The sequence below is a fragment of the Oncorhynchus clarkii genome, chromosome 23, assembly GCF_045791955.1.
Source record: "Oncorhynchus clarkii lewisi isolate Uvic-CL-2024 chromosome 23, UVic_Ocla_1.0, whole genome shotgun sequence".
Taxonomy (NCBI): Eukaryota; Metazoa; Chordata; class Actinopteri; order Salmoniformes; family Salmonidae; genus Oncorhynchus; species Oncorhynchus clarkii.
Genome location: NC_092169.1, coordinates 25325656 through 25337851, shown reverse-complemented (window position 1 = coordinate 25337851; position 12196 = coordinate 25325656). Strand labels below are relative to the sequence as shown.

Below are 12196 nucleotides of genomic sequence, written 5' to 3'. Positions count from 1 at the left end.
ATTGGATGCAGTCTATCACAGTGCCATCCTTTTTTGTCACCAAAGCCCCATATACCACCTACCACTACGACCTGTATGCTTTGTACCCAATGGCTCCAGGTCATCTATGAGTCTTTGCTAGGTAAGGATCAACCTTATCTCAGCTCACTGGTCACCATAACAACACCCACCCGTAGCACTCGCTCCAGGAGGTATCTCACTGGTCATCCCCAAAGCCAACACCTTCCAGTTCTCTGCTGTCAATGACTGGAACGAATTGCAAAAATCGCTGAAGTTGGAGACTTATATCTCCCTCACTAACTTTAAGCATCAGCTATCTGAGCAGCTTACCGATCGCTGCAGCTGTACACAGCCCATCTGCAGATAGCCCATCCAACTACCTACCTCATCTCCATATTGTTTTGATTTACTTTTTTTGCTCTTTTTTGCACACCAGTATTTCTACTTGCACATCATCCTCTGCACATCTATCACTCCAGTGTTAATTTGCTAAATTGTAATTACTTTGCTACTATTGGCCTATTTATTGCCTTACCTCCTTACTCCATTTGCACACATTGTATATAGATTTTTATATTGTGTTATTGACTGTACTTTTGTTTATCCCATGTGTTACTTTGTGTTGTTGTTTTTGTCGCACTGCTTTGCTTGATCTTGGCTAGGTCGCAGTTGTAAATGAGAACTTGTTCTCAACTGGCCTACCTGGTTAAATAAAGGTGAAATATATATATTTTTTAATTCCATGCTGTTATTGATGTCACGTTAGCGTAGCATCTTAGCGTAGCATCTTCGTTAACATGCTACGCTAACCTAACATCAATCACAGCGGCTGGATTGCTTATGCAGCACTCCATGCTCCTGTGGACAGTTACAATGCTGATGGGCCATGCTTCTGCTGACTTCAATCTAACAATGTCACAGTTTGATCAGGCTCTATGGGGTTTTATATACACTGTGAGACCAAGGTGAGTTGATCAGAGAGGTTCTGTCACGCACACGCACACACCCACACACACACCCCACTCACACACGAAAATACACACATACTGGTAGCCTTGTGTTTGTGAGGAGCAAGATTATTTGAACTAATTTGACATTGAGAGTGCCAATGTAGCGTCAGTATTGGGTGACACTAAGAACAGTTGGTCTAAAGGCTGGTATTTTATGGGCATGGGAAGTTCACATGAAACACTGAGACATTCTGCCAAAGAGAAAGGGGTAGGGATCACAGGATGGACGTGTCAGAAATGCCTCACCTCTTCAGAGGTGTGAACTGTGGCATGGTGAAGTATACAGTTGAATTACAACTGTTCTGACATTCTGCATTTGTCTGTATGGCTAGTTTGCAGTGTGCAAGTGCACAGCAATTGCTGACTCTTAAAGTAAGCAAGTTTTATTGTGACGTCCACCTACAGGTGTTCTATCTTAATTTGATCACTTTGTTGCAGCAGGAAATGGAATTTATAGTATTCAAGGTTTAAAAAAGCTTCTCAAGTGTGTAATTTCCACTTTAAAATGTCAGACTTGATATATCCTAACTAAAATTGTATTCACCCCATACAAAAATATACATTTATTATAATCCACATATAATTCACAATTTCTGTTGCTGCATGAATATTTTCCTGCTGTGAGAAACTGGTCAAATTAAGATAGCACGTGTACTAAGGTTTGACTGGTTACCAATACCAGTTTGGAAACCTGCCATTTGACGCAGGGAAATAAACTGAATTGGTTCAATAACCTGAATTAGTTATGAGTGTCGGCTGAGAGAACATTGTTTTTTGTAGTTGTTCTGACACGCTATGCGTAATCAGTGTGCTTTGATGACAAAGATGTTGATCTAGACCGTGGGTAGTCCTGGGAATCTGTCCACTCATACATGCTCACTGGTGTGTGGCCTCTTATCAGCTGGACACACGTATACATCACACACACACACACACACACACACACACACACACACACACACACACACACACACACACACATTCAGCCAAAGGCTCTGTGATAAGGTCTGATTGAGCCTCTGATACACTATGTTGACTTCAGCTGTCCACTGCTTTGTGCTTGTGCTAGTGTGTGTGTGTGTGTGTGTGTGTGTGTGTGTGTGTGTGTGTGTGTGTGTGTGTGTCATACAGCTGGCACCTGGGTGCCGGTGGGCATGGACAGCCCTTCCAACCATAACATGGCTTTTGTGTGTGTTCCGTCTAAGCGAATGACAGGCACAAACACAACTGATGAAGGGATTAATCTTTCTCTTGATGCCCCTACGGTCACATGCACACACAAACACACACACTAATTCATCCTCTCCTCAGCTGTGTGTGCATGTGTGTGTGTGTTTGTGTGTGTGTTAGTAGGTCAGACAGAGCAAGACGTTAAGAGATCAAAAAGTCCCAGCCTGCCCCTCTTCGCTATTTCTCACACACAACTTTCATCTCCATGTTTCTGTAATGTTCTCATAAACGTTCTTTCAGCAAATCGAGACACACAGAATTCATCTCTATGTATGTTTCTGTTTGTTTTTTTAAAGCATTTTTGGATCAAAACCATGCAAAAGTACTGGAAGGGAATCAAGACACACTAGATGCATTGCCATTCAGGTTTGAGCCAAGCAGAAGTGTGCTCTGTGCTCTCCTTACATGTCATTGTAAGATAATATATTTGTCAGATAAGATATGTGCAACATGGAGATCTCGAGATCATATTGGCCATGTGAGGAAAGTTGTTTATTTATACTAGATTTGATAAAATCTCAGTAAATGACAGATGACTGATGATAAAGATAATGTATACCCAGCCAGGAATACTTACTGTGTGTGTGTGAGTGCGTCTATGAGCTAGTACGTGCATGCATGATCTGTGTGTGTTTACACTAGAACAGCCTAGCCTTTCACTTTATAAGTACCCACTAGAGAATGTTGCCGGGTGTCCCCTTTAGCATACAGTATGCATCAGATGCATATCAACCCGCAAGGTGCAGCAAACATACAGTTGAAGTCGGAAGTTTACATACACTTAGGTTGGAGTTATTAAAATGCGTTTTTCAACCACTCCACAAATTTGGCAAGTTTTGGCAAGTCGGGTTAGGACATCTACTTTGTGCATGACACAAGTCATTTTTCCAACAATTGTTTACAGACAGATCATTTCACTTATAATTCACTTGTATCACAATTCCAGTGGGTCAGAAGTTTACATACACTAATTTGACTGTGCCTTTAAACAGCTTGGAAAATTCCAGAAAATGATGTCATGGCTTTAGAAGCTTCTGATAGGCTAGTTGACATAATTTGAGTCAATTTGACTTGTACCTGTGGATGTATTTCAAGGCCTACCTTCAAACTCAGTGCCTCTTTGCTTGGCATCATGGGAAAATCTAAAGAAATCAGCCAAAACCCCAGAAAAAAATTGTAGACCTCCACAAGTGTGGTTCATCCTTGGGAGCAATTTCCAAATTCCTGAAGGTACCACGTTCATCTGTACATACAATAGTACGCAAGTATAAACACCATGGGACCACGCAGCCATCATACCCCTCAGGAAGGAGTAAGTTCTGTCTCCTAGAGATTAATGTACTTTGGTGCGAAAAGTGCAAATCAATCCCAGAACAACAGCAAAGGACCTTGTGAAGATGCTGGAGATAACGGGTACAAAAGTATCTCTATCCACAGTAATATGAGTCCTATATTGACATATCCTGAAAGGCCGCTCAGCAAAGAAGAAGCCACTGCTCAAAAACCGCCATAAAAAAGCACATCGTGACAAAGATCGTACTTTTTGGAGAAATGTCCTCTGGTCTGATGAAACAAAAATAGAACAGTTTGGCCATAATAACCATTGTTATGTTTGGAGGAAAAAGGTGGAGGCTTGCAAGCCGAAGAACACCATCCCAACCGTGAAGCACGGGGGTGGCAGCATCATGTTGTGGGGGTGCTTTGCTGCAGGATTGGCTGGTGCACTTCACAAAATAGATGGCATCATGAGGGGGGAAAATTACGTGGATATATTGAAGCAACATCTCAAGACATCAGTCCTGAGCTTGGTCGCAAATGGGTCTTCCAAATGTACAATGACTTCAAGCATACTTCCAAAGTTGTGGCAAAAATAAATATTTGAAATATTTGTGGAAATATATTCCAAAATATCCCGTTACAGCTTCTTTTGACAAATTGAAACAAATAATAATATAATAATATAACTAGCCAGGTGGACAGTTGAAATGATTTGCTGTTTTCCTAAATAAAACCACCAGTGCATAAACAATTTTAAAGGATGATTTTAGAAAATAAATAGCATATTTTAATTTTATGTTTATTAATTTACTCGTTTTTGCTTAATAGCCAGAGTGGTCATGTGCTGAATGCATGGACAGCTTGGATATTCTTTAAACAAGTTACATTTGGAAATAGAGCTGCACCTCTTGACTTATGAGGATTATTTGACTAAGGTATGTAATAGAAACTGCAGAATATGCTCTTTCTGGTACTATATTGAAATCAAAATGTTTTACCTGCATGTGATTCGATAAAGTGATGATCCTTTCCCTGCATCTGTAAATTACAGATCTCTTCATATACAATTTGATAGGCCTGATAGTGTCACCCATTAGATTATGTCCATGTAATCTTGTCTCTAGGCTAACTCTTATTATGTGTGAAATGTGTTTTGGATAGAGTCAAGGATACAGTATGTTTTGCATTATTCTAAAGGCCTACTGTAACACATAGCATGTTTTAAATTAAATGAGTAAGTTACAGTGAATAAAACAAATTATTAACATGAGCGCCAATGCTGATGAATAGGCATAACACAAACTCATCATTACACTACTGTTGTTTTAAATTAAATCAACCTCTTCACCCTCTTTATCATTCAGTTAGGCCTAATTTAAATTAGATTGTAAAGTAACTTGCACATTTATTGCCCATCCATCCATTTGTTATTCATTCAGTGGGCTAGCATCGTTCCCTTCGCTGGATAGAGTCAATGATATGTGTTGCATTCTTCTAAAGGCCTACTGCAAAATGTAGCATGTTTTTGTTTCCCTTACAATACATTTGATTAGTAATAGAGTTATAGTAAATAAAACAGTCACTAACAGCTTATTTGTACAAAGTAAAATGTAAAAGAGAATGGTATCAACCGCCATGACGCGCAGTCAAATTATTTGCTGCTGATAAATAGGCATAACACAAACTCATCATTACACTATTGTCGTTCTAAATTAAGTCAACCTCTTCACCCTCCTTATCATTCAGTTAGGCCTAATTTAAATTCAATTGTGAAATAAGGTGCACAATTATCGCCCATTGCTGATCCTCAACACTGGGTCCCCTCAGGGGTGTGTGCTTAGTCCCCTCCTATACTCCCTGTTCACCCATGACTGCGTGGCCAAACATGACTCCAACACCATCATTAAGTTTGCTGATGACACAACAGTAGGCCTGATCACCGACAACGATGAGACAGCCTATAGGGAGGAGGTCAGAGACCTGGCAGTGTGGTGCCAGGATAACAACCTCTCCCTCAATGTGAGCTAGACAAAGGAGCTGATCGTGGGCTACAGGAAAATGAGGGCCAAAAAGGCCCCCATTAACATCAACGGGGCTGTAGTGGAGCGGGTCGAGAGTTTCAAGTTCCTTGGTGTCCACATAACCAACAAACTAACATGATCCAAGCACACCAAGACAGATGTGAATAGGGCACGACAAAACCTATTCCCCCTCAGGAGACTGAAAAGATTTGGCATGGGTCCTTAGATCCTCAAAAGGTTTTAGAGCTGTACCATCGAGAGCATCCTGACGGGTTGCATCAGCTAATGAAATGGCTTCCAATTCTATTTGCATGGAATGCTGCTGCTACTCTCTGTTATTATCTATGGATAGTCACTTTTAATAACTCTACCTACATGTACATATTACCTCGACACTGGTGCCCCTGCACATTCACTCTGTATCGGTACCCCCTGTATGTAGCCCCGGTATTGTTTTATTTACTGCTGCTCTTTAATAATTTGTTATTCTTATCTCTTTAAAACTCTATTGTTGGTTTAAGGGCTTGTAAGTAAGCATTTAACTGTAAGGTCTACTACACCTGTGGTATTCAGCGCATCTGACAAATAACATTTGTTTGATTTTGATTTGATTTAACAACCCAGTAACTAGCCTTGCACAAGCCTTGGCAGGAGCAGGAGCTTATCTCCTGTTTCTGTAGCGTGAGGCAGCTGATGTACAAGTACACCCTTTGGACAGGAAGCAGGGCCCAGGAAGTTCAACCAAACACTGCAGACAGTTCATCCAAAAATGGGAATTACACTGAAAAAAGGGCATCTCAACAATTACCAACCAATGTCTCCAAATTATGGACCAAAGCTTTTAAATGGAAAAGAGAGAAATGTTTAGAAAAGTTCAAACGGTGAAAAACTCTTGAGTCTTCAATTCTGAATTATCTAACTCATTGGGTCTCACTCAACATGAGTTCTTTGGAAGTGTGTGTTAGATTAACGTAGTATCCTTAGAGCATAATAGAAATACACTGGGTTTTGCTTATGTTTGGGCTTTAGACTGGATAGAGACAAGCAGCTGTAGACAGAAAGACAAGCAGACATAGACAGAAAGAATTAGTGCAAGTAATTTCTTCCATCTATAATTTCTTCCACTCTGTGGGGCACATGAGGGGGGAGGGTAAAGAGGGGTGCAAATGCAAAAGCAAGGGGCAGGGATTTATAGCCTTGTCCTCATTTCACATCTTATATTTTATTCTAAGCAACATCCTCTCCATCTCTCCCTCATCTTTCTCTCCTCTATCTCCCTCTTCTCCCTCTGCCTCTTTCTCTCTCCCCTCACTCTATCAGGTATTGAAGAAGATCTCAGGGTATATCCAGGAACAGAATGAGAAGATCTACGCTCCCAGAGGTCTGCTACTGACCGATCCTGTTGAGAGAGGCATGAGAGTCGTATCCTTTTTGAGCAATACATTGATCTATTGTCACCGCAGGTCTTCTTACCAAAAGTTAGCGATTTGATTATAGAGGTTAGGGTTAGGTGTCTTACAAGACATAGATTTCCTGAAAGTTGACTGCTGGTGATTAAAGTGACTAGGCAAAGCCTCGTAGAGTAAAAGTTTAGAGGGTTAGGGCGACTTCAGTGTGGTTGTAGCTCACTAAAGATAGTTTTAGTTTTATTAAGACCTTGTTTTTCTTCCTCCTTTTCTCCCCCTTGGCCCTGCTCTCTCCTCTTAGGCCTAATTTATAACCGTTGCATAAATGTAACACTACTGTACATTTCTGAAAAGACTGCGCACGCACAAAAATATTGAGTTTTATAAACTTGTCGCACCCCGTACATACACGTGCCCGTTATAAATCAAGTCCTGTCGTACATTATAATTCCACTTGAATAACACCCATAATTCACCTTTTATGGTGACAAATAATGCCCTTATTTGCTGTATACTTTGAAAGTATTGGAATTAGGGCAATACAGTATCTAGGGGAAATAGTAATGGCGAACTTTATAAAATATCTGTGGCGGCAGAATGTTTTTAAGTGACATTTGCTGTTTCTGACCGTTTCTGCAAGACAAAATCAATTGCAAATAGTTGTGGACCTGTAAACAGATCGTTTGAATGCAATAATGTTTTGCATCCACTTTTTTTCGCTGAATCTACATTAGCTTATCTATTTACTACTGTGACTTGGGTCCAGTTAAATGAGAGATCAGACGAATGGTAGCCTATACTAACTTGCTGTACTGTAACAATTTTAGTCCTCCTCTTCTAAAGAAGGAGGAGTAGAAAGGATTGGACCAATGCGCAGCTTGGTAAGTGTTCATAATATAATTTAAATGAAATATAACTGAACACAGAAAACAAAAGAATAAGAGAATAAATGGAAACCGACACAGTCCCCGTATGGAGCAAACACTGACACAGAAAATAATCACCCACACCCAAAATGGGGAAAATAGGCTACCTAAGTATGATTCTCAATCAGAGACAACGATCGACAGCTGCCTCTGATTGAGAACCATACCAGGCCAAACACAGAAATACAACATAGAAAAAAGAACATAGACTACCCACCCCAACTCACACCCTGACCAAACTAACACAAAGACATAATAAAGGAACTAAGGTCAGAACGTGACATGCAATAAGGCACTAAAGTAAAACTGCATCAAATGTGCTGAAGAAATTAACTTTATGTTTTAAAAACAAAGTGTTTTGTTTGGGGAAAATCCAACACAATCCATCACTGATTACCACTCTTCATATTTTCAAGCATGGTGGTGGTTGCATCATGTTATGGGTATGCTTGTCATTGGCAAGGACTAGGGATTTTTTGGGGGATAAAAAGAATATAGCGAAGCACAGGCAAAATCCTAGAAATTCACCTTTGAGCAGGACAATAACCTAAAACACCACACCAAATATGGAGTTGCTTACCAAGACGACATTGAATGTTCCTGAGTGGTTTAGTTACAGTTTTGACTTAAATAGGCTTGAAAATCTATAGCAAGACTTGAAACTGTCTGTGTACCAATGATCAACAACCAAATTGACAGAGCTTGAAGAATGTTTTAAATAATTATGTGCAAATATTGTACAATCCAGGTTTGCAAAAACTTACCCAGAAAAGCACATCTGTAATCGCTGCCAAAGGTGATTCTAACATGTATTGTTTCAAGGGTGTGAATACTTATATGAATTAGATATTTCTGTATTTAATTTTTTTTAAATGTGCAAAATTTTCTAAAAACATGTTGTTACTTTGTTATTACGGGGTATTGTGTGTAGATGGGTGAGAAAACAATCCATTGAATACATTTTGAATTCAGGATGTAACACAACAAAATGTATAATAAGTTTGTAAAGCGTGCATACTGGCGGTAGAGAAATCAGGCGCAGGAGAGCAAAGACTGTGTTACAACGGCGCAGTTTAATGATAAAAATCACTGTGTAACAAAAAACATATAAACAATGGGACAAAACCCCAGACATAACGTGCATAAGCACTTACAAAAAACAATACCGGACAAGGACATGTGGGGAACAGAGGGTTAAATACACAACATGTAATTGATGGAATTGAAACCAGGTGTGAGGGAAGACAAGACAAGACAAATGGAAAATGAAAGGTGGATCGGCGATGGCTAGAATACCGGCAACGTCGACCGCCGAACGTCGCCCGAACAAGGAGAGGGACCGACTTCGAAGGAAGTCGTGACAAAGTTTAAGGATAAATCCACCCAAAACCACTAATTCCTTTAATTTACAGTGTTAAATGACACCAACTTTTTTGTGAACAAATGTTTCATTTTAGCGTTATAATAAGGTTGGTAGCAACATGGAAAATCACTGTGGAAATCTGTTTCAGCTCATGTCAACTACAAAATCCACAGTTCAATGCTCTCTATGGTCTGACTGGCTAGCTAGCTAGATATATAGCAAACATACCTACACACAATAATTCAAAAGACTATATCAGCATGTAACGTAGCTAGTTAGCTGTAAAATTGCCTAAACAAACGGCATTATCAATTTAGGAGTTTACAATCTCGCCATGTTCAACCTGTAGATCGATGTGACTTACAGAGTGTAGTCTAACATTCACAACGGTGATTCTGGGACAAGGAGCTCTATCCTTCAAGGAGTAAATGGGAGTCTATTGGGCATTAGACCAAACATTAAACATTAGCACAAATTTCGTCAACAAGAAGTACAATATTACAAATATTTTCTGAGATGTGCGATAATTAATTTGCTGTATCATACAGCTTTGGAATCATGACATTACATACTTTCGAGGAAAATAAGCATGTTTCTCAACATACAGTATACACTGTATGAGAAGGGATTGCGTGGCGATTAGCTTTGCAACTGCATGACGCAGCATGACAACGTGGACGCAATTGGTCGACAGTCTGCTGGATGGGTTGTATACGTTCCTTCATTCATTGGATTCCTATCTCCTTCCTATAATATCTCTGACAAATCCAACATGCAATGCACCCTGGACTAAAAAAGCAGACTCATAGGAAAAATGTTCTAGACCCTCCGTTAAATTACACATTTCTTGAGATAGGAATATTGCAAAAATATGATCAATGGCTCATTTGAGAAAAGACATCCTCCCGAGTATTGAAATCTGTATGAAAGACGTTTTCACGATCTAAAAGTTGTATTCCTATTAACTTCCAGTGTAGTGAGGCGACTTTATCACAGTGCTACGTAATACCGACCGGATTTCTGCCTGCTTGAACACCAATAACTCAGATACACATGAAAACAAATATTTACACAGGGAATCAATAGAATATCACTCAGAGATGCACAAAAATCAAATCAACCAATCAAATGTATATATAAAGCCCTTTTTACATCAGCTGATGTCACAAAGTGCTATACAAATCAAATTTATTTATATAGCCCTTCGTACATCAGCTGAGTGCTGTACAGAAACCCAGCCTAAAACCCCAAACAGCAAGCAATGCAGGTGTAGAAGCACGGTGGCTAGGAAAAACTCCAGAGAAAGGCAGGAACCTAGGAAGAAACCTAGAGAGGAACCAGGCCTCTTCTAGCTGTGCCGGGTTGAGATTATAACAGGACATGGCCAAGATGTTCAAACGTTCATAGATGACCAGCAGGGTCAAATAATAATAATAATCACAGTTGTTGTAGAGTGTGCAACAGGTCAGCACCTCCGGAGTAAATGTCAGTTGGCTTTTCATAGCCGAGCATTCAGAGTTAGAGACAGGTCAGGGTTCCATAGGCAGGCAGACAGAACAGTTGAAACTGGAGCAGCAGCACGACCAGGTGGATTGGGTCATCAGGCCAGGTAGTCCCGAGGCATGGTCCCAGTGCTCAGGTCCTCCAGGAGAGGAGGGAGAAAGAATTAAAGGGAGCATACTTAAATTCACACAGGACAACGGATAACACAGGAAAAATACTCCAGACACTGTTCCTAGGCTGTCATTGAAAATTAGAATTTGTTCTTAACTGACTTGCCTAGTTAAATAAAGGTGAAATAAAATAAAAATAAAATAAACTTACTCTAGCATCCTGATACATAAACCATTGCAGCATAAATACTGGAGGCAAAAGCAATACAACATTCAAAATGGGTTACCCTTTCTTTAAAAGGATGAAGACTTTCTAAAGGCACTGTAATTACTTCTGGATGGAGACATGTGCTGGGTGGGGTTGGGGGAATTGAATGGGAGTTTGATGGTGGAGGCCCAATTTTTTTTATGTTTTCTTTTCCTGTTTATACTGAATGTATTATTACCTAAATGCTGTATTTATTTCTTACTGTTATTTTTATTTTGAGTGGCAGCCTACAGGTAAAAAAATAAAAAATAAAAATAATAAAAATAAATGAAGACTTAAATCACCAGGAATACAGCAAAAATGTGTTTGATTTAGGAAATCTGTTCCCAAGTATTCCCACAAAAAAAGAGACATATGTGATCGTGTCTCAATGTAATCAAGGTATGAAATTATTATTATTTTAAAATACAATCTATTATTTGGCTTAGTTTTGGTCAATTTGCAGTGTACAAATTATTAGAATGATTTTCCGTCCCCCCCGACCATTCTTTCAGAATAAAATTGTCCCATGGCTGAATCTATTTGCCTACCCCTGGCCTAGAGTATACCCCTTATCCCCAATCTGTGTACATATATTACCCCCTCCCTCCCACTCCTTAACCCCTGTGCCCTCCAGATCGAGGTGAGTGTGTTTGAAGACCGCGGTTCGAGCGGCTCTAGCCCCAGCAGCAATGTGTCGTCTGGAATCAGCCAGCGGTGACTGGAGGAACAGCACCAGGGATATGGGTACCAACAACACCACCACCACCACAGAGGCAGCGGATCCCTCACCAACATCCGCATGCTGAAACATGAGAGCACACGCTTCTGAATATAGATGTATATGTAATCAATATACTATCTCTAGTTATGAGTATAGATGTGTATGTAATCAAAATACCATCTATTGTTCTGAGTATAGATGTATATGTGATACAGGAAATAGATATTGAATGTATATACTATCTATAGTTCTGAGTCAGGAAGGAGAGAGAGAAAGGCCAGGATTTGTAGGCTACTCTCAACAGGAAACTGAAGTACCATGAGGCCAGGAGCTGACACATGCAATGATATAATGTTCAAGCAGGCACACACCAAGTCA

The 12196-nt window shown here is 39.9% G+C and overlaps 1 protein-coding gene across 1 annotated transcript in view; it reads left to right on the top strand.

Moving 5' to 3' along the window:
* Positions 1-11876, top strand: part of LOC139381740 (golgin subfamily A member 7B-like) — a 47504-nt gene extending 35628 nt beyond the window's left edge. Inside the window, exons 4-5 of the mRNA XM_071125483.1 lie at positions 6860-6961; positions 11732-11876. Of these exons, the coding sequence (XP_070981584.1) occupies positions 6860-6961; positions 11732-11815 (186 nt within the window). The 3' untranslated portion in view covers positions 11816-11876. The remainder of the gene's footprint in view (positions 1-6859; positions 6962-11731) is intronic.
* Positions 11877-12196: the final 320 nt, after the last annotated feature.